At 52.6% G+C, this 22,205-nt stretch overlaps 1 protein-coding gene and 1 long non-coding RNA gene across 7 annotated transcripts in view; one reads left to right on the plus strand and one right to left on the minus strand.

Moving 5' to 3' along the window:
* MGRN1 (mahogunin ring finger 1) overlaps nucleotides 1-22,205 on the minus strand; it is a 69,542-nt gene that overhangs the window by 41,826 nt on the left and 5,511 nt on the right. For all 6 annotated transcript variants that reach the window (XM_017886252.1, XM_017886254.1, XM_017886250.1 and 3 more), the window contains exons 2-3: nucleotides 1,692-1,810; nucleotides 115-203 (exon numbers count right to left, since the gene is read on the minus strand). In XM_017886252.1, coding sequence (XP_017741741.1) covers nucleotides 115-203; nucleotides 1,692-1,810 — 208 coding nt within the window. The remainder of the gene's footprint in view (nucleotides 1-114; nucleotides 204-1,691; nucleotides 1,811-22,205) is intronic.
* Nucleotides 12,626-20,170, plus strand: LOC108538271 (uncharacterized). The gene is made up of 3 exons (XR_001888029.1): nucleotides 12,626-15,482; nucleotides 17,599-17,955; nucleotides 19,085-20,170. It is a non-coding gene; the product is annotated as an uncharacterized LOC108538271 (long non-coding RNA).

Below are 22,205 nucleotides of genomic sequence, written 5' to 3' on the forward strand. Positions count from 1 at the left end.
GGTGCAGAAACTGGGGCCCCTCCCACCTGCCCTTTTCCTCAAGTAAGCCAGAACCTCTGCCCCGGGCTGCGCCCCACAGAGCCACAGGGTCCCCAGGGGCAGGGCGAAGGTTACCTCACCAGCCGGAGGGAGTCTTTGCGGATGTTCACCAGGCTCCGCAGCGTCTTCACGGGCTCGTGAGGGGCAGGAGTGACGTAGGGAAACTAGGAGGAAAACCACAGGGCCGCAGGCGACTCTCTCAGGAGCGGCCAAGGACAGAAAACGGGTCAGGGTGCAGCGGCCACAGCCCCAACGAGTATCCCTGGGCTGTCGTCCCCGTGTTAGACGCTGTGTGGGTACGCTGTCCTCATTTACAGGTAGAAGCTGCAGGCCACACAGCCCGCACATGCAACAGCCAGGACCAAACCACCCTGTGCAAATCCGGCCGGGCAGCCTCAATGCCCGATTCCCATATGCTGGGGCTGCCTATCCCCAATCTGCTCTCCCAGGCTTCCCACATTCATCACTCCCCGAAGCAACCTCAGCCCCTTCCTTGGGCCCCACTCTTTCCATCCTCAAAGCTTCCTACGAGCACCCCCGCCCCAGGCTGAGCCCCTAGATCCCCCAACGTTTACTAGCTCCTCCGGCCTCCTGTCCCCCAAGGCCTGCACCCTCTCACCTCCTCCTCTGTTCCCAGGCCCCCTGCCTTTCTGCTCCTCCTGGAGGGGCCTCCTTCCCACCTATCACGGCTTAGTTCAGCCACTGCCTCTCCAGTGGCGTCTCCCTTTCTGCCCTTTCTCTCTTCTACCCATTTGTCCTGTGTTAATTGTCTATACTCCCACTAGGTAGCAGAGGCAGGGTCTGCCTTCACCCTAGGCCCTGGAAGAGTGCTAGGCACACAGCAGGTGCCAAATGTGTGCTGAACAAACGGATAGCTCACAGTACTCGCGTACTATGACAGTATTCGAATGTACCCGCCTCTGGCAACGAGGGAAAGATATTAGCCAGCTGTCTATATCTCTCCTTTGGACCATGTCTCTTGCCCACTGTTCTAGGGAAAGTAAATTTTTTTTTTTTTTGAGACAGCCTCATTTTGTTGCCCAGGCTGGAGTGCAGTGGCGCAATCTCGGCTCACTAAAACCTCCACCTCTCAGATTCAAGTGATTCTCCTGCCTCAGCCTCCTGAGCTGAGTAGCTGGGATTACAGGCACGTGCCATCACGCCCAGCTAATTTTTTTTTTTTTTTTTTTTTAGCGGAGACAGGGTTTCACCATTTTGACCAGGCTTGTCTCAAACTCCTGGCCTCAGGTGATCTGCCCGTCTCAGCCTCCCTAAGTGCTGGGATTACAGGCATGAGACACAATGCCCGGGGTCTGTAAATACTATTTTTCCTTTTAAAGAAAGTCATCCAAGAAACCTGGAATCAAATCCACAACGTTCTGCAGCCGTTGCAACCCAGACGCACCCGTTCAGTATGGCTGCTCTGTTTCTCAGTGACCTGCCCCTGGCCATCTGGCCTCTAAGGGGCAGCACCAGGACACAACCCATTCCAGGGGACGTGTCCACACCCAAGCTCAACTGGAACCCTGTCAGGAGCTCTGCCCCGTTTAGGGGTGATTTGGGGCCCGTCTGCCCTCATGGCTGGGATGCAGACCGCTGGGGACAGGGGCCTCCCACCCCTGCAGCCCAATGAGAGCCCTGTCCAGACCCACCTGGACTGGGCGGCTGCCCAGGAAGTTCAGGTCCATGTTCTCTCCAAAGAGGTAACCTTCAGGGTGAGGGGTGTCAAATTTCTCTCCTCCCATGAAAAAGTGCGAAGCAAAGTAGTTTCCTGTTTAAAAAAGGAAACACGATTATAGATTGGTTTTTTGCTTCTGAGACGGAGTCTCGCTCTGTCACCCAGGCTGGAGTGCAATGGCGCAATCTTGGCTCACTGCAACCTCCACCATCCCCTGGTTCAAGCGATCTCGCCGCCAGCCTCCCGCGTAGCTGGGATACAGGCCATGTGGACACCATGCCCAGCTAATTTTCTGTATTTTCTTTTTTTTTTTTTTTTCTTTTTTTTTTTGAGACGGGGCAGGTCTCGCTCTGTCGGCCAGGCTGGAGTTGCAGGGTGGCCGGTCCTCAGCTACTGCAAGCTCCGGGCCTCGGGTTCACGCCATTCTCCTGGTCTCAGCTCCGAGTATGGGGCTGGGACTTACAGGCGCCGGCCCGTGCCGGGCTAGTTTTTTGTATTTTTTTAGTAGAGACGGGGTTTCACAGTATTAGCCCGGGGCATGGTCTCGGAATCTCCTGACCCTTCGTTGGATCCGCCCGTCACGGGCCTCCAAAGTGCTGGGTTACAGGCTGAGCCACCGCGCCCGGCCTAATTTTTTGTATTCTTAGTAGAGACGGGTTCACCACGGTTGGCCATGGTCTCCAACACCTGGCCTCAAGTGATCCACCCACCTCAGCCTCCCAAAGTGCTGGGATTACAGGTATGAGCCATAGTGCCCAGCCTGGAAACACAGTTATAGACTCTGAGGCTGAACACAGATGTGGGAACATCTGATGGCCAAGAAGCCCAGTCCTGAGAAAGGCTCCACCTCCGGGGAGCTGGTGCAGACAGGCCAGCGGGCGTCCCCCACACCTTCTGCCTCGGCCACCTGGCCTCAGGCCTTCCAAAGTGGCCTCCTGACCTCCCCACACCGCCAGTCTCAACACCCTTACCTAGACGGCTCCTCACTGCTCACAGCCCGTCAGCCAGCCCCCAGCTCCAACACCACTTTCTTCTGTGGTGGCCAGAGCTGTGTTCCCGATGAAGACAAGTTCGGATCCTACCCCACATCCACCCCCTACTTGTGCATGTGACCTTATTTGGAATTAGGGTCTTTGCAGATGTAATGAAGCTAAGATGAGGTCATACTGGATTGAAGGGCTCTAAATCCAGTGACTGGTTCTTAACAGAAGGAAGAAGAGGGAGGTGTGGACGCAGACTCGTCCGAAGGGAAGACCAAGGGAAGACAGAGGCAGAGACTGGAGTGATGCGGCCACAAGGCCAGGGATAACAAGGAATGCCTGGAGCCCCAGGAGTGGGGACAGGTAAGGAAGAGTCCTCCCCCAGTGCCTTCAGGGAGCGTGGCTCTGCTGACAGCTTGGTTTCTGACATGTGCCTCCATGACCGTGAGAGAATACATTCCTGCATCTTAAGCCACGGTTAGAGGTCATTTGTCACAGCCACCCCGAGAAATCCTTACACATTCCCTGACCCCAGACTAAGTCACCCCAACCCCAAATCTGAGCCCTGTGTACTTTCCATGTCAGCATCAAGCCCGGTTTAAAGTCTCTGGGGATCTGGACTAGTTCGTTCAGTCTGACTCCCACGTGAGGGCGGTAGGCTGCAGGCGGCACCCATCAGCACCCTGGCACACTTAGGCACGAGATCTGCGCTTCTCCTATGAGGAGGGGATGAACAGCTGGGCAGCCTCAGAGACTTGCACTCAGAGGCCTGCTGAGGAACACTGAGAGTATGGCCTGGATTCTTGACCTGACATCCAGATCCAGCCCCGTTTCTCCCGGCACACAGTCCCTGAGAGGAGGGCCCAGGTGACCACAGGGGCCTGTAGATTTCAGGGATGCTCAGACTACATGGTCCTCAACCTCACGTATTGCAGGGACTTCTGGGAATTCTCAGAATCCCCACTGGGGGCCGCAGAATCCCTATTCCTTCTCAGAATTCCCACCTGAGGCCAGGTGGGCCCTTCCCGGGGCCCTCAACGGGAATTCTGAGACCTTCAGGCCCTGCATGGCCTGTGTCCTTCCTGAGAACCACGGCTTCAGTTACAGTTCGCCCAGCCACGGCCAGCAAGAGTAGCCGGGCCCCAACCATGAGTCCAGGATGCTCCACCCGAGGGAGGTGGCCCAGAGCCAGGTGCCCAGCACAGCTGCTCCTGACTGCCAGGAACAGTGGGCAGGAGCCACAGCCCCACCTAACCCCCCATGAAGAACAGGGACCACTGAGAGGTGATGACGACCAGAAAACAAGAATAAAGCGGCGACTACTTCAGCAAGTGGGACAGCCTGATTTTATGGACCATCACGCAGCTGTTGGAACCAAGCTGATCTAGACACACCGACGTGGATTGAGTCAGAGTATTTGCAGGTTAAAGAAAACAAGTTAACACATTGTAAGATCATTTTCTGAGGGGTCACTGCACGCAATGAGATGTGCACAGCACAAATTGTGAATACACAGAGAATGTTCTGGAAGGACACACCCACGAGGCTGCCAGGGAAATTGGTGCAGAGCAGATGAGGGGTGGAGCAAAGCCTATGTGGTGGTTTTAAATCAAAAGAAAGAATACCTGAAGTACAGGTGAGCCCAGGATGCCTTCCCCAATTACCTGGGCCTTGCACACGTACCCCACCACATTGAAAGCTTCGGTGCATCTTAATACGCTGTCTCTTTTTTTTTTTTTTTGAGACGGAGTCTCGCTCTGTCGCCCAGGCTGGAGTGCAGTGGCCGGATCTCACCTCACTGCAAGCTCCGCCTCCCGGGTTTAAGCCATTCTCCTGCCTCAGCCTCCCGAGTAGCTGGGGCTACAGGCACCCGCCACCTCGCCCGGCTAGTATTTTGTATTTTTTAGTAGAGATGGGGTTTCACCGTGTTAGCCAGGAGGGTCTCGATCTCCTGACCTCGTGATCTGCGCGTCTAGGCCTCCCAAAGTGCTGGGATTACAGGCTTGAGCCACCGCGCCCGGCCAATACGCTAAGTCTTTAAAGGTGAATTTTCCACACGGCCTATGGGAGGTCCAGGGGCCACAAGGCACACCATGCCTCAGGACATGGTGGTCTCCAGACGCTGGTCTCAGGCTTGGTTGGCCTTTAGCTCATCCAGTCTCAAGCCCAAGTCATGGAGCAGGGCTGAGGGAGGGCCCGGCCCAGAGCCACCTGCCTGACCTCCAAGACATACACCATATTCATGAAAACCACATGAAGGACTTGGCTGCTGGGAACCCCCTGCACTAGCCGCTGGCAGACAAGGGCCACAGCAGCATGGCAAGAGGGTGTGGGAAGCCCGCTGACCCTGCTGACCAGCCCAGGACCCATCATTGGGGGCACCCTTAGCAGTGACCAGTCCCCACCCTTCCAGGCTCTCCCCAGAGCTGACATAGTAAGGTGGGGTCCAGAAGGCCAGGCAGCCTCGGTCTGCAGGGAGACTCAGGAGTGGGCTTGTCCCTGCAAGGCCTTCCAGGCTGAGGCACTGGGAACTCCACGACCCCAGGCAGCAAACAGGTCCCTGGTTCAGAAGCCTTCTGCTCCAACCTCCTCCTAGGGCACCTTCAAGGCACAAACACTTTGTGTCCAAGAAGCCCTCTGAGGTTCCTCTCTGTAGGCAGAAGATGAGCAAGGTGGCAAGCCTCCACAAGGGCCCCCAGCGCATCTCACCTCCCAGCTGACATGTCTCTGGGGAGACTGCACCCACACCGAACAGGGCTGACTCGGTGACCAGTGAGACTTCGTGAAAATGGTGTGTGGCTTCTAAGGCTCTGGGGGAAGCTGCCACCATGCTGTGAGGACACCCAAGCAGCCCCATGGACAGGTCCACGTGGGGAGGACCCGAGGCCTCCTGCTAAACCCAGCACCAGCATGCCGGGCCTGTGAGCCAGCCCCTCCATCCCCAGGCAAGCCCTCAGATGACCACAGCCCATCCACAGCTTTTTTTTTTTTTTTTTTTGAGACAGGGTCTTGCTCTGTCACTGAGGTTGGAGTGCAGTGGCACCATCACTGCAGGCTTGGACCTCCTGAGCTCAAACAATACTCCTGCCTCAGCCTCCCAAGTAGCTGGGACCATGGTGTGCACAATGCCTGGCTCATTTTTCTTTGTTTTTTGTAGACACGGGGTCTCACTATGTTACCCAGGCTGGTCTCAAACTTCTGGGCACAAGCAATCCTCCCACCTTTGCCTCCCAAAGGGCTGGGATTACAGACGTGAGCCACCATGCCACAGCCTGAGCGAGGACTCATGAGTGATGGTGAGCCAGAGCCCTCCAGCTGAGCCACTCCCAGTCGCAACCTACACCGTGAGGTAGGAAGTGCTGTGCTGTACAAAGCCACTAAATTCTTAAGGAGTCACCCAGAAAGAGACGTCGAATCTGAGATGTGGTCTCAGTGACTGTCATTCTATTCTCCTGGCTCCCAGTTCGACTTCATTTCTACAGTCACAGTCCTGGTTAGAGCCTCTGGCACCACCTGCCCTGTGACTGTGCCCATTCGCCAGTCTCCCCACATCTCCTGGGTCCCCAGGTCTGTTTCTGGACCCACTGCCCTCAAAACCCTGCTGGTGTCCCAGCCACACTGGGGCAGGTCCCAGTCTCCCTGCAGCCTCCGAGGCCCCAGACAAGGCCACTCTGCCAGCCCCGGCCCGTTCACACCTCGGGGCCCTGAAGTCCTCAGCTCATCCAGCTCTTCCCTGGAGCTCCGGCTCCACCTCAAGCTGCCCTCTCCACAAGGCCTCTTCTGACGCCTCTTTTACAACTTGCCAAGTCCCCAATACCCCCGCTTGCTGACCAACCTTCCCACTCCCCTTTCCGGCCTTATTCTTCTCCACAGCACTTTTCAGCCTGGTGTTCTAGATGGGAGGCTCTAAGATCTGACAGTATGCAGTTTTAAGCTTCAATAACTTCAGAGAAAGTAATTAAGCTGGGCCGGTGGTTCATGCCTGGGAGCTTTGGAAGATCAAGGCAGGAGGATCACTTGAGCCCCGGAGGTCAAGACCAGCCTGGGCAACATACGGAGACCCTGTCTCTACAAAAAAATTCTTAAAAATTAGCTGGGCATGGGGCCGGGCGTGGTGGCTCAAGCCTGTAATCCCAGCACTTTGGGAGGCCGAGGCAGGAGGATCACGAGGTCAAGAGATCGAGACCATCGTGGCTAACACAGTGAAACCCTATCTCTACTAAAAATACAAAAAATTAGCCAGGCGAGGTGGCGGGCGCCTGTAGTCCCAGCTACTCCAGAGGCTGAGGCAGGAGAATGGCATCATGAACTCAGGAGGCGAAGCCTTGCAAAGTGAGCCCGGATCGCGCCACTGCACTCCAGCCTAGGGTGACAGAGCAAGAACTGCGTCTCAAAAAAAAAAAAAAAAAAAAAAAAAAAAATTAGCTGGGCATGGCGGCGCATGCCTGTAGTCCTAGCTACTCAGGATACTCACTGAGACAGGAAGATCGCTTGAGCCCAAGAGTTCGGAGCTGCAGTGAGCCATGATCACACCACACTGCACTCCAGCCTGGGCAACAAAGCAAGACCCTCTCTCTCCCCATCTCCCCCAACTCTCTCTCTCTCTATATATGTATGTATACACACACATATATGTATAAATAACTTCAGAGAAACAAACACTACAAACTAAAACACCTGCATAGGTAATAAGTGATTATTAATTTTTTCCTTTATCTTTTTAAAATTAAGTTTTTGGCCAGGCGCAGTGGCTCACACCTGTAATCCCAGCACTTTGGAAGGCCGAGGAGGGCGGATCACGAGGTCAGGAGATCGAGACTATAGTGAAACCTCGTCTCTACTAAAAATACAAAAAATTAGCTGGGCGAGGTGGCGGGCACCTGTAGTCCCAGCTACTCGGGAGGCTGAGGCAGGAGAATGGCGTGAACCCGGGAGGCGGAGCTTGCAGTGAGCCGAGATCGAGCCACTGCACTCCAGCCTGAGCGACAGTGAGACTCCATTTCAAAAAAATAAAATAAATAAATAAATAAAATTAAGTTTTCTACAATTAACATGTATCATTTCTAAAATAAGAAAAATTATTTTTAAAAGATTAGAGACAAGGAAGAAGGGTGCTGTTAAAGCAATAGTTGTAATATCACAGAACTGGAACCATGTTCTAGAATGAGATCAAGGTAATGGTGGCTTGACTGAACATACCCAAAATCACTGACTTGTACACTTTGAAAAGGTGACCCTGATGGTAAGTGAATTTCACTTCAATAAAACTTATTAACAACTGGAAAGACTTCAGTTGTGGGGTGATGAATAATTTTTTATACTAGGTTTTATGCCAATTTTGGCAAGCAACTTGGAATTAGATACTATTGTTACATAAAAATCTTGCTAATTCCTATCTAATTCATGTTATCAAGGTTTCTCAACTTAAAAAACAGAACTAGCCCAGGTGCGGTGGTTCACACCTGTAATCCCAGCACTTTGGGAGGCCAAGGGAGGTGGATCACCTGAGGTCAGGAGTTTGAGACCAGCCTGGCCATCATGGAGAAATCCCATCTCTACTAAAAATACAAAATTACCCGGGCATGGTGGTGTATGCCTATAATCCCAGCTACTTGGGAGGCTTAGTCAGGAGAAGCGCTTGAACCCGGGAGGCAAATGTGGTGGTGAGCTGAGATTGCGTCATTGCACTCCAGCCTGGGCAACAAGAGTGATACTCCATCTCAAAAAGGAAAAAAAAAGAAAAAAGAAAAAAAAGGCCGGGCATGGTGGCTCAGCCTGTAATCCCAGAACTTTGGGAGGTCAAGGTGGGTGGATCACGAGGTCAGGAGATCGAGACCATCTGGCCAACATGATGAAACCCTATCTCTACTAAAATACAAAAAATTAGCCAGGCATGGTGATGCATGCTGTAGTCAGAAGGCTGAGGCAGTGGAATCGCTTGAACCCAGGAGGCAGAGGTTGCAGTGAGCCGAGATCACACCACTGCACTCCAGCCTGGCGACAGAGCAAGATTCTGTCTCAAAAAAAAAAAAAAAAAAAGAAAGAAAGAACTAGAATTGAGTGTCTGAGCATGGTGACTCACACCTGTAATCCCAGCACTTTGGGAGGCTGATGCAGGTGGACCACTTGAGGTCAGGAGTTCTAGACCAGCCTGGCCAACATGGTAAAGCCCCATCTCTACTAAAAATACAAAAAAAAAAAAAAAAAAAAAAAAAGGGGGGGGGGGGGGGGGCATCCCTCTAATCCCAACTACTCAGGAGGCTGAGACAGGAGAATTGCTTGAACCTGGGAGGCAGAGGTTGCAGCAAGCTGAGATTGCACCACCTCACTCCACTCCAGCCTAGGCAACAAAGCAAGACTCCATCTCAAAAAAAAAAAAAAAGAAAAGAAAAAACAAATAAAGAACTAGAATTGAGGCTGAAATCTGTATCATTTTAGCAATAGTTTATATCCAATGGTGAATGTATGAATTAACCAGAGAAAAAGGAACCCACCTACTCAAGAATATACTTCCAACGTTTTTTAGTATTTCTACTTGTTACTGATAAAAACTGTAATATTTGTTTGATCAGTTGGGTATTAGTAATGGCCATTCAAACCATAAAAAATTCCTCACAGCTTATGATGATGCACAATTTTTCAAAATTCTAATTTCAATTGATGTGCATATTTTGGTTGCAGACACACAATATGATCAATACAAGATCTTTCCCAGGCACGGTGGCTCACACCTGTAATCCCAGCACTTTGGGAGGCCGAGGCGGATGGATCACCTCAGGTCAGGAGATCGAGACCATCCTGGCTAACACGGTGAAACCCCCGTCTCTACTAAAAATACAAAAAATTAGCTGGGCATGGTAGTGGGCGACTGTAATCCCAGCCACTCGGGAGGCTGAGGCATGAGAATGGCGTGAACCTGGGAGGCAGAGCTGGCAGTGAGCTGAGATCATGCCACTACACTCCAGCCTAGGCAAAAGAGTGAGACTCTGTCTCAAAATAAAAAAAAGATTTTCAAGCAATAAAAATGCAAGCAGTCTGGGCACTGTGGCTCACGCCTGCAATCACAGCACTTTGGGAGGCCAAGGCGGGTGGATCACAAGATAAGGAGATCAAGACCATCCTGGTTAACACGGTGAAACCCTGTCTCTACTAAAAATACAAAAAATTAGCCAGGCGTGATGGCACCCACCTGTGGTCCCACGTACTTGTGAGGGGCTGAGGCAGAATTGCTTGAACCTGGGAAGTGGAGGTTGCAATGAGGGAGACTCGGTCACAAAAAAAAAAAAAAAAAAAAAAAAAACAAAAGGCCGGGCACAGGAGCTCACGCCTATAATCCTACCACTTTGGGAGGCCAAGGTGGGAGGTTCAGTTGAGCCCAGGAGTTCGAGACCAGCCTGGGCAACATGGCAAAACCCAATCTCTACCAAAAATACAAAATTAGGCCAGGTGCAGTGGCTCATGCCTGTAATCCCAGCACTCTGGAACGCCAAGGCGGGCAGATCACTTGTGGTCAGGAGTTCAAGATCAGCCTGGCCAACACGGTGAAATCCCATCTCTACTAAAAATACAAAAATTAGTCATGAATGGTGGTGTGCGCCTGTAGTCCCAGCTACTCAGGAGGCTGAGGCACGAGAATCGCTTGAACTTGGGAGGCAGAGGCTGCAGTGAGCCGAGATTGTGCCACTGCACTCTAGCCTGGGTGACAGAGTGGGACTCTGTCTCAAAACAAAACAAAACAAAACAAAACAAAACAAATTAGTTGGCATGGTGATGCGTATTTGCAGTCCGAGCTACTCGGGAGGCTGAGGAGGAAGGATCACTTGAGCCTGGGAGGTCAAGGCTTCAATGAACCTTGATCAAGCCCCTGCACTACAGCCTAGGCAACAAAGCCAGACTCTATATTTAAAAAAAAAAAAAAAAAAAAAAAAAAAAATTAAAAATTAGAATCCACCAGGCGCAGTACTCACACCTGTAATCCCAGCACTTTGAGAGGCCAGGGTGCGCAAATTACTTGAGGTCAGGAGTTCAAGACCAGCCCCCAACAAGGAAAACTCTGTCTCTACTAAAAATACAAAAATTAGGGCCGGGCATGGTGGCTCACGCCTATAATCCCAACACTCTGGGAGGCCGGGGTGGGTGGATCACAAGGTCAGGAGTTTAAGACCAGTCTGGCAACAAAGTGAAACCCCTATTTGTACTAAAAACACACACACACACACACACAAAATTAGCTGGTGCACACCTGTGATCCCAGCTACTCAGAGGGCTGAGGCAGGAGAATCGCTTGAACTCAGGAGACAAAGGTTGTGGTGAGCAGAGATCACACCACTGCACTCCAGCCTAGGCAACAGAAGACGACTCCGTCTCAAAAATAAATTAATTAAAAAAAAAACAAAAATCAGCTCATGCCTGTAATCCCCACTACTCAGGAGGCCGAGACAAGACAGAAGAATCACTCGAGACGTCCGGGGAGGCAGAGGTTTTGCAGTGGAGCTGAGATCGGCCACTGCAATCTCCAGCCTGGGGATTCAGAGAGACAGTCTTTAAAAAAAAAAAAAATAAAAAATTGGGCCAGGCGCGGGTGGCTCACAGCCTGTAATCCCAGCACTTTGGGAGGCCGAGCGGGTCGGATACAAGGTCAGGAGATCGAGACCATCCTGGCTAACACGGCGAAACCTCCATCCTCTACTAAAAAATATCAAAAATAGCGGGCGAGGTGGCGGGCGCCTGTATCCCAGCTACTTCGGGAGGCTGAGGTCAGGAGAATGGCCGTGACTCGGGAGGCGGAGCTTGCAGTGAGCTGAGATCTGGCCAGTGCACTCAGCTTGGTGATTCAGAGCGAGACTCCGTTCTCAAAAAAAAAAAAAAAAAAAAAGGAACCCAGTCACATGCTCACAGATAGGGAAACGCTCGACAGTGCAGTGTTACAGGATGGACCCACCCCCCCAGCAGTCAGAAGCAGGATCCACCTGATCAACACGGGGCAGACAACAACCCACACCTGCAGGAGACAAGACCAACTGGGAAGAACGGGAAACACCTCACAGAATCCAGGGCCGCCCGCGGTGGCTCACGCCTATAATCCCAGCACTTTCGGAGGCCAAGGCAGGCAAGATGGCTTGAAGCCAGGAGTACCAGACCAGCCTGGGCAATGTGGTGAGACCCACGTCGCTACAAAAAATGGCCAGGTGTGATGGCTCACACCTGTAATCCCAGCACTTTGGGAGGTCAAGGCAGGAGGATCACCTGAGGTTGGGAGTTTGAGACCAGCATGACCAACATGGAGAAACCCCATCTCTAATAAAAATACAAAATTAGGCCAGGCGCGGTGGCTCAAGCCTATAATCCCAGTACTTTGGGAGGCCGAGACAGGCGGATCACGAGGTCAGGAGATCCAGACCATCCTGGCTAACACTGTGAAACCGTCTCTACTAAAAAATACAAAAAACTAGCTGGCCGAGGTGGCCAGCGCCTGTAGTCCCAGCTACTCGGGAGGCTGAGGCAGGAGAATGGCGTAAACCCGGGAGGCGGAACTTGCAGTGAGCTGAGATCCGGCCACTGCACTCCAGCCCGGGCGACAGAGCGAGACTCCGTCTCAAAAAAAAAAAAACAAAAACAAAAACAAAATTAGCCAGGCGTGGTGGTGCACGCTTGTAATCCCAGCTACTTGGCAGGCTGAGTGAGAAGAATCGCTTGAACCCGGGAGGCGGAGGTTGTACCATTGCATTTCCAACAAGAGGAAAAAACTGTCTCAAAAAAAAAAAAAAAAAAAGTAGCCAGGCACAGTGGTGTGTGCCTGTAGTTCCAGCCACTCAAGAGGCTGAGGCAGGAGGACCATGTGAGCCCAGGAATTTGAGGTCGCAGTGAGCTATGATTGGGCCACTGCACTCCAGCCCAAGCAACAGAGTGACTCTGTCTCAAAAAAAGAAAAAGAATCCTGTTGCTCACACATGGGTATCCACACGTGGAGAAGAAACACGGAAAGGAGACTCTAGGTCCCTGACGGGGCAGGAAGAAGGGACCAGGCCTGGGGAAGTGTTAGGGGCAGGGCCAGCCTTTTCTTTTGCCTCAAGAAGAGTGGCGCACCTGTGTACACGTGGTGTGTGCATGCATGTGCTGTGTACATTTTGTGCACAAGCTCAGGACCAAGAGGAGCAGGCAGAGCTGCCGAGGGGGTGCAGGAGAAAGAAAAGGAGACTGTGATGAGAAGTGGGAAGGCAGCTGTGGAGGTGAAAGAACGCAGGTGGAACAGCACCCACCGGGCTCTCCCTCCACACTGGCTGAGGTCAGCACCTTCGCTCCCTTTCCTGCTGGCCGCAAGGAGAGAGGGGCAGGCAAGGCCCCCACTTTCCATGTGGGAAACGAAGCTCAGCCAAGGCCCCCAAGCTCATCAGCGGCGGAGGTAGGGCGCACACCCCGACTCCAGAGGCCACTTGTGTCTCAGCCTCCGTGCTGGGCACCTCCCCTCCTGCAGCCGGGGGAACATGGGGACAGGAGTCAGTGGTGTCACCGCCAGTGACAATGGGCCCTATTCACACACAAAGAGCCACATGCAAGGGGCTTCCCCAGTAGAATGGCTGAAAATCCTCCCGTGGGTTCACAGGGCCCAACAGACGCCACAGGGTCCCAAGGTTGTCCTGGAAATCCCGGCTACGTGGAACCAACACACTCAAGGACCCAGGGCCTCAGAGCAGTCCTCAAACACAGCTAAAGCAAAGGCATCCTTCTCCCCTGGTTTACTGTCTCCCCCAGGGGAACTGGAACCCAGCAGTTCACTGCCTCCCTGCCCAAGGGATTCGGACTCTGGGTGGCTTGCAGGTGTCCGGGCGAACTGGACAGGGAGGGAACAGCCACAGAAATGAAAACTGCACAATCCCTTCCTTGGGAGGCCTCTAAGCGTTCCCCGCACAGCTTCGATCCCCTCCACATGCCTCAAGGCAGGAGAATACATATGTTTGTCATCCTTTACGGCTGAGAAAAACCAAAACCACAAGGCCATAGGTCAGAGGCTGTCTCGGGGATGGCCGGGGGAGGGGGACAGCCCTGTCCCTTCCATACAGGCCACAGAGTCAGCCAAGAAGCCTTCTGGGGCCCCCTTTTGTCTCTTGCACCTTGTCAATATCTGGTGGTACACAGTGTGCAATGAACGCCACCAGACATCCGCGAGAGGAAAACAGGGACGTTACAAATCACTGAAACGAGCCAACCTTGGAAGGGCGGGAGGCTCGGGACGCGGCAAGGCCTCCCAACAACACGGGTGAAAGGCCAAGCACAGGCCATCTGAGAGCACAGACGGATTCAACGGATTCAACGGATTCAGCAGAGGAGCCACAGCAAACCACTGCCGAAGCCCGCAGCAAACCACCGCCGGAGCCGCAGCAAACCACCGCCGGAGCCCGCAGCAAACCACCGCCGGAGCCCGCAGCAAACCACCGCCGGAGCCCGCAGCAAACCACCGCCGGAGCCGCAGCAAACCACCGCCCGAGCCCGCAGCAAACCACCGCCCGAGCCCGCAGCAAACCACCGCCCGAGCCCGCAGCAAACCACCGTCCGAGCCCGCAGCAAACCACCGCTGGAGCCACGGAGTGTGGAGGGCGGATGAGTGAAGTGCAGCCTTGCTGTTATGCCTGAAAGCACCTGCCCCGCCTGCCTGTGCCTGAACTCGGCGCTCACAGTTTTCAGAGAGAAGTCTGACCCATGTTTATCGGACCAGAGTTCAGGGCCCACCGGGTCAGAGGTTCCTGGCCTGGACCCTTGAAAAGCATTTGCCTCCCTGGGACCCCTGAGAGAAACAGGCCGGGCTCAGATCTCCACAGAAAGGCCTTTCCTCATCTCCCCCAACATGGGGACCACGTGTGGATCCATAGGCAGGCGTTCCTCGTCCTCCCCGACCTAGGGGGCAGAGGCTATGCATCTGGGAACAGCATGCCCAAGTCCTAAGGAGGCCTGGGAGACAACTCTCCTGCCTGTTCCATCCTAGGTAGCCCAGGCTTCCTCCTCACCTTCCAGATGCCCCCAGCCCAATGACAGCCAATGAAGATTGCTGCACCCCGACCTAAAGGCCACGCCAAGCTCCCCACTCTGCAGACCAGCGATTCCACCTTCCCTGCCTGGGCTATTTCCTCCTTGGGAAGCCGCGGTGAAGCCAGCCTGGACCACCCTGCAGGCCAACTGCCAGCTCGCGGTCAACGCTCCTGCCACCATTCTCCTCATAATGTCACCACTGCCCCATTATCTCGTGTACCTGTTGGTTCCCTCTGTCCTCCCCTGCCCAAAAGCAGGCATCATCTACAACTGTCCACAGCCCCGCATCCTCACGACCTCCACCCTCCACGCCGTAAGAGCTGGATGAACACTCACCTAATGAATGAAAGCAGATGCTGTTCTTACTGGTGTTTGACAGGGAAACTGAGGCCCAGCGAGGCTGAGTGACCTGCTCAGGCCACACAACCAGTGAGAGATGTCCTCACTGGGACCCCCGGGCCGACTCCACAGCCTGCATTCTCAGTCAGAGGAAGTAAGCTAGGATGTGAAGGAAGACACCCAGCATGCCTGCCTCCTAAGAAACACAGCGACCCGGGACACCAGGGGTGGACTTCACTGGGCTGCCTCAGCCATCGTTCCCACCCGAGGAACGGACAGTGGGAAGGCAACAAGGTGTCTGCAGGGGCCCCGAACAGCTCACTGCTTCCACCTGCTGAGAATTCTTCTCATGGTCTAACAGGACAGCTGTTCCTGGTTACCAGTCTCACAAAATCAGCTGCTGCATTGCCAATAAACCCCAGGTGGGTCAGACCTCCATCAGATCAGGTCCCAGGATGCCCCCACCAGGTGGGAGGCAAGAGGGGTGGCAGCCCCACAGCCTTTGAGTGCTCTGGGGGTCACACCCAGCTGTATCACCCATGCATATTGATCCCCCGGGCCTCCCATGCTTCCCTGCCTACTACCAGTCCCCCACCCCAGCTGGGGAAGTTAACACGGGCTGGGATCTTGATTTATTTTTTTTGAGATGGAGTCTCCTTGATTTATTTTTTTTGAGATAGAGTCTCACTCTGTCACCCAGGCTGGAGTGTAGTGGAGTGATCACGGCTCACTGCAACCTCTGCCTCCCGGGTTCAAGTGATTCTCCTGCCTCAGCCTTCCAAGTAGCTGGGATTACAGGCACCCACCACCACGCCCAGCAATTTTCTGTATTTTTAGTACAGCCAGGGTTTCACCATATCGGCCAGGCTGGTCTCAAACTCCTGACCTCATGATCCACCCGCCTCGGCCTCCCAAAGTGCTGGGATTACAGGCATGAGCCATCACGCCTGACCTTGATTTCTTTATCTGCAAACTTGAGATGAGAGGGCCACCCTAAACTCTGGATGTCCTGAGGATTAAAAAAAGTCAATTTATGCAAAGGAGCCTCCGGCAGGTGTGAACACGCTGACTAGGTGTCCCTTTTGGACCTCCCATAGGTAAACGTGAGGGCTTGGCTCCTAGTGCAGAACACAAAGCTGAGAACAACTATGACTACGCAAAGACGCTGGGGCACTGAGGAGGCACAAGCTGTAGCCACCTTTTTGGTTGGGGGTGTGTCCTCCCCAGCCAACACATCCCTTTTCTGGAAACAGCCTCTACCACCCTCAGGGTGGCCCCCACCCCTTAGACAGGGCTGGTTGGCCCTAAGGTGGACACCGAGACGCTGGGCCATCCGAATTCTCCCTGCTGTGGAACGGGACAAGGGACGACGGCAGCACTTGGCCCCTGACCAGCCTGGTGCGCGGCGAGGGCCGGAGCAGCTGGCGTGCTCTGCAGGACACCAGGGTGGCGCTGAGGCCGGAGCCGAACAGGGGCTCTGGGTTCCCGCAGCTTCCACTTCTCCGCTTCCCCAGAGGTTACTGGGACTTCCCTCGGAGCCTTCAATACACTCCATATCTTGCCTAGGCTAGCGTCCATAACGGCACTGAGATGGCCAATTTCTAAAGAATTAAAACCATAATAAAAAGCACTTAGGAAAGAGCTCATCTAAACCAGTAAGACAAAAAAGATCAAAAAACGATAACTCAATTTTTTTTTTTTTTTTTTTTTTTGAGACGGAGGTCTTGCTCTCGTGTCGCCCACGGCTGGAGTGCAGTGGCCGGATCTCAGCTCACTCAAGCTCCGCTCCCGGGTTCATGCCCCAATTCTTCTGCCTCAGCCTCCACTCCCGAGTAGCTGGGATACAGCACCCGCCACCTCGCCTGCTAGTTTTTTGTAATTTTTTAGTAGAGACGAGGTTTTCCACTGTGTTAGCCCAGGATGGTCCTCCGATCTCCTGACTCGTGATCCGCCCATCTCGGCCTCCCAAAGTGCTGGGATCATAGGCTTGGCCACCGCGCCCAGCTGATAACTCAATTTTTTTAATTTTTTTATTTTTTGAGACAGAGTTTCCCTCTGTCGCTCAGGTTGCAGTGCAATGGCGCAGTCTCGGCTCACTGCAACCTCCATCTCTTGGGTTCAAGGGATTCTCCTGTCTCAGCCACCCCAGGAGCTAGGATTACACGTGCCCACCACCACACCCAGCTAATGTTTGTATTTTTAGTAGAGACGGGGTTTCACCGTGTTGGCCAGGCTGGTCTCTAAGTGATCCGCCCGCCTCAGCCTCCCAAAGTGCTGGAATTACAGGTGTGAGCCACTGAGCCTGGCCCACTCAATTGTTTTAATGTGTAGAAGACTTCAGGCACTTCAACAGCAGGACGAGAAACAGATGGCCAATTCTCATACAGAAAGGCGTTCAACCTCACTGGTCTTCAGGGAAAAGTACAATGAGAAATCCAAGGTGAAATTGAAAAAAAAGTTTAAAATAGCACACACCCCTCACCCTACCTAGTGCCAGTATGAATGCAGAGCGACCAACACCCTTGTTCTTGCCTGCAGGAATGCAAATTCGTTAACTCAGAAAAGTTGAAAATCTACGAAGGCTGAATGCACCCAAGAGCCCCAACAAGTCCACCTCCAGGCATAAAACTGCACCCAAAGAGATGAGACTCAAGGGCTGACCACGGCCAGACACGAGGATGTCCCCAGCTCCCTCGGAGCCCGTCCACGGGCAGCACCTGGACGCTGGAGGGTCCCACGGCAGAAGCCAGATCACTCACAGCTCACAGACCCCGCCAGGCCACTGTATCCTATCTCATCCTGAGGTGGAGCAAGAAGAGCGACTTCTTCCAGTGCTTTCAAGCTCAAACCCAAGCAGAACTCGCCCAGGGAGGAAGTCAGGGGAGTGGTTCCCAGGTAAGAAGGGGGAGGCTGATTGTTCAGAAGGAGACAACAGGGGGTCTCTGGGGGCCGGTACTGCTCTATTTTCCTCAACGTGTTCACTTTGTGATCATTTATCAAACTGCATGTTAATGAGCTGTACGTTTCCTAAATGTATGTAGCCTCAGCCAGGCTGAGTGGCTCCTGCCTGTAATCCCAGAACTTTCGGAGGCCGAGGCAGGTGGATCACCTGACGTCAAGAGTTCAAGAACAGGGCCCAGGAAGGCCAAGACGGGCAGATCACGAGGTCAGGATATCGAGACCATCCTGGCTAACAAGTGAAACCCTGTCTCTACCAAAAATACAAAAAAAAATTAGCCGGGCTTGGTGGCGGGCGCCTGTAGTCCCAGCTACTCGGGAGGCTGAGGCAGAAGAATGGTGTGAACCCGGGAGGCGGAGCTTGCAGTGAGCCAAGATCGCGCCACTGCACTCCAGCCTGGGGGACAGAGCGAGACTCTGTCTCAAAAAAAAAAAGTTAACTGGATGTGGTGGCCCACACCTGTAATCCCAGCTACTCCGGAGGCTGAAGGAGAATTGCTCAAACCCAGGAGGTGGACGTTGCAGTGAGCTAAGATCGTGCCACTGCACTCCAGCCTAGGCGACAGAGCGAGACTGTGTCTCAGGGAAAAAAAAAAAAAAGAAAAAAGAATATGTTAGCCTCAATTTATTATTTTTTATTTACTTGATTTATTAATTTATTTAGAGACAGGGTCTCACTCTGTCTCTGCCACCCAAAGTGGAGTGCAGTGGAGCAATCTTGGCTCACTGTGAACTCCATCTCCTGGTTTCAAGAGATTCTCCCACCTCAGCCACCTGAGCAGCTGGGATTACAGGTGTGCACCAACGCACCTGGCTAATTTAATTTTTTTTTTTTTTTGTATTTTTAGTAGAGACAGGGTCTCGCTATGTTGACCAGGCTGGTCTCAAACTCCTGACCTCAAGTGATCCGCCTGCCTCGGCCTCCCATAGTGCTGGGATTACAGGTGTGAGCCACTGCAGCCAGCCCCCAGTGCTTAATTTTTAATGTCTATGTACAGTATGTGTACACACACACCTTTTTTCCCCAAAGCACTGAAGCAATCTTTTCTTTCTTTTGATTCCCCAGAAGGCTCCCTGGGAGTCTGGGCTCTCAGAGACATCACAGAGAGCATCTGTTCCGCAGGGCAGGAGCCCTGTTAGAAGAAAGCTTCAGTTATGTGAGCAGTGGCGCCAGTGCTGAGCCCTGGGGAGCCAATGCAACCTTCTGCCCACCTGAGGGATGCCAGGCCCCGCTGAGGCCACACACCCAAGACCATGAGAGAGGACCCAAGTCCCCAGCGAGCTGGATGAAAGGACTCAGAAAATGGTGTTTCTTCTAACGGCCTCAGGTCTTGGTTTCAGTCACTCCTCAAACCCCTCGCTTCTTCCCCCAGTTCTATGGGAAGGCAAATGACCAAATGCTCGCTCAGGATCCAGTGACCCCCCCAACACTGCTCCAGGTCAGCTTTTCCGCAAACAAGCAGAGGGACACAGGCCCCTCCTCTTCCTAGGACGCAGGAAGGGGCTGAGCTTTGGGCAATTCTACGAGCACAAGTCAGGCACTGCAGGGATGGTCCACACGACACCACGCCGTCCTCCACGGGATGAGATGACCCCAAAGCGCAAAGCTAGAGAGCCTCACGGGACACAGTGGAAGGGCACAGGGAAAGCCAGGCAATGTCGGGCCCAGGCAGCACTGGGTCTGGGAGGTGGGCAGGCAGGAGTGGTCACCGCTCCAGGGTCATCCAGGAAATACAGAACATTCTCCAGAAAACTTCCGGGCACCATGAAAAACAAAAGCCAGGCTGGATGAGGGCCAGGGCCTGTCCCTCCTGCTGGCTCACATGCACTGGCAGCTGGACCTGAAAGGGGCCCAGGGAATCAGAGGTGACCCCCAGGGCTCAGCCAGGGAAATCTGGGCCCCAGTGAGCAAAAGACTGGCCAAGGCCACTGAGGAAGTTACTGGCAGAGCTGGGGCTACCATCACCCAAGGACTCTGAAGTTGGTGCTCCTCCCACCACACGCCTACAGGGTTGCCCCCAATGGCAACTGCAATTTTCACAGCCTGTTAGGATTGCTTTCACCTTCGAATGTACCCTACTATGCAACTCAAGCCCTTTTTAAAAAAATGTTTATTGATATATATATTTTTTGAGACAGAGTTTTGCTCTAGTTCCCCAGGCTGGAGATCTTGGCTCACTGCAACCTCTGCCTCCCAGGTTCAAGTGATTCTCCTGCCTCAGCCTCCCGAGTAGCGGGGATTACAGGCACGCACCACCACGCCCGGCTAATTTTGTATTTTTAGTAGAAATGGGGTCTCTCCATGTTGGTCAGGCTAGTCTTGAACTTCTGACCTCAGGTGATCTACCTGCCTCGGCCTCCCAAAGTGCTGGGATTACAAGTGTGAGCCACCACGCCTGGCCAATTTTTATTAATTTTTTAATAAACAGAGCCTGGGCACTGTTGCCCAGGCTGGAAAGCAGTGGCACGATCTGGGCTCACTGCAACCTTTGCTTCCTGGTTTACAGCAATTCTCCTGCCTCAGCCTCTGGAGTAGCTGGGATTACGGGCACCCACCACCATGTCCAGCTAATTTTTTGTATTTTTAGAAGAGGTGGGTTTTACCATGCTGGCAAGGCTGCTCTCAAACTCCTGACCTCAAATGGTCCACCTGCCTCAGCCTCCCAAAGTACTAGGATTACAGGCGTGAGCCACCACACCCGGCCAAATTTTATTAATTTATTCTTTAGAGACAGAGTCTCACTCTGTCGCCCAGGCTGGAGTGCAGTGGGGCAATCATAGCTCATTGCAGCCTTGACCTCCTGAGCTCAAGCAATCCTCCCACCTCAGCCCACCAAGTAGCTGGGACTAAAAGTGCACACCACCACACCCAGATAATTTTTCTATTTTTTGTAGAGACAAGATTTTGCTGTGTTGCCCATGATGGTCTCAAACTTCTGAGCTCAAGTAATCTGCCCATCCTGGCCTCCCAAAGTGCTGGGATTACAGATGTGAGCCACCTCGCCTGGCTGTGAGTGACTGTTTCGTGGGCACTGGGTTTCTTTTTGGTGCGATGAAGATGTTCTGGAATTAGACAGTGGTGATGGCTACACAACACAAGCATACTAAAAACCACTGGACTGGATGTTTTCAGCGTGACTTGTATGCTGTGAATTAGATCTCAATAAAACTCTTATTAAGAATAGCCGGGCACACTGGCTCATGCCTGTAAGCCCAGCACTTTGGGAGGCAGAGGTAGGCAGATCACAAGGTCAAGAGATCAAGACCATCCCAGCCAACATGGTAAAACCCCATCTCTACTAAAAATACAAAAAGTAGCTGGGCATGGTGGTATGCATATATAGTCCCAGCTACTCAGGAGGCTGAGGCAGGAGAGAACCGTTTGAACCCGGGAGGCAGAGGTTGCAGTGAGCCAAGATTGCTCCATTGCCCTCCAGCCTCGGTGACGAGCAAGACTCCATCTCAAAAAAAAAAAAAAAAAAAGGAAATTTTTTATCACTACTAGATTGGGAAGGCAATATATCACTAATAGATTTGCAAGTATCACTTGCCTTAAAAGGTAAAGTTATCCGGAAAAAAAAACAACTGAGACGCTACAGATCAAAATTAATGTAGAGATATACCACGTTCATGAATTCCAAGAGTCAGCATTGTAAAGACGGCAATTCTCATCACATAGATCTATATATTCAATGTAATACTTATCAAAATTGCAGGCTGTTTTTGTAGAAATTGACAGGCTATTTATAAAATATATATGGAAATGCAAAGAACTTAGCATAACCAAAACAATTTTGCAAGAGAACAAAGTTGGAGAACTCAACGCTGATTTCACAACTTACTATCAAACTACAGTAAACAAGCCAGTGTGTTGCTGGTCTAAGCACTATAGATATTCTGGGCCCATTTATTCTTTATTGTGGAGGGCTGTCCTGTGGCCTCTACCCTATAGATGCCCCCAGCTGTGACAATCACAAATGTCTCCAGAAATGGCCAAATGTCCCTCGAGGGGGCAAAATTGCCCCAGTTGAGAACTTCTGGGACAGACATATAAATCAGTAGAACAGAATGGGGAGTCCCAAAATAAACCCTCACATTTATGGTTAACTGGTGGGGTTTCTGTTGCTGTTGTTTTGATTTTTAAGAGACATGGTCTTAATGTGTTATCCAGCCACAACACCTGGCTT

The sequence above is a fragment of the Rhinopithecus bieti genome, unplaced genomic scaffold (genome assembly GCF_001698545.2).
Source record: "Rhinopithecus bieti isolate Rb0 unplaced genomic scaffold, ASM169854v2 scaffold_13704, whole genome shotgun sequence".
NCBI lineage: Eukaryota > Metazoa > Chordata > Mammalia > Primates > Cercopithecidae > Rhinopithecus > Rhinopithecus bieti.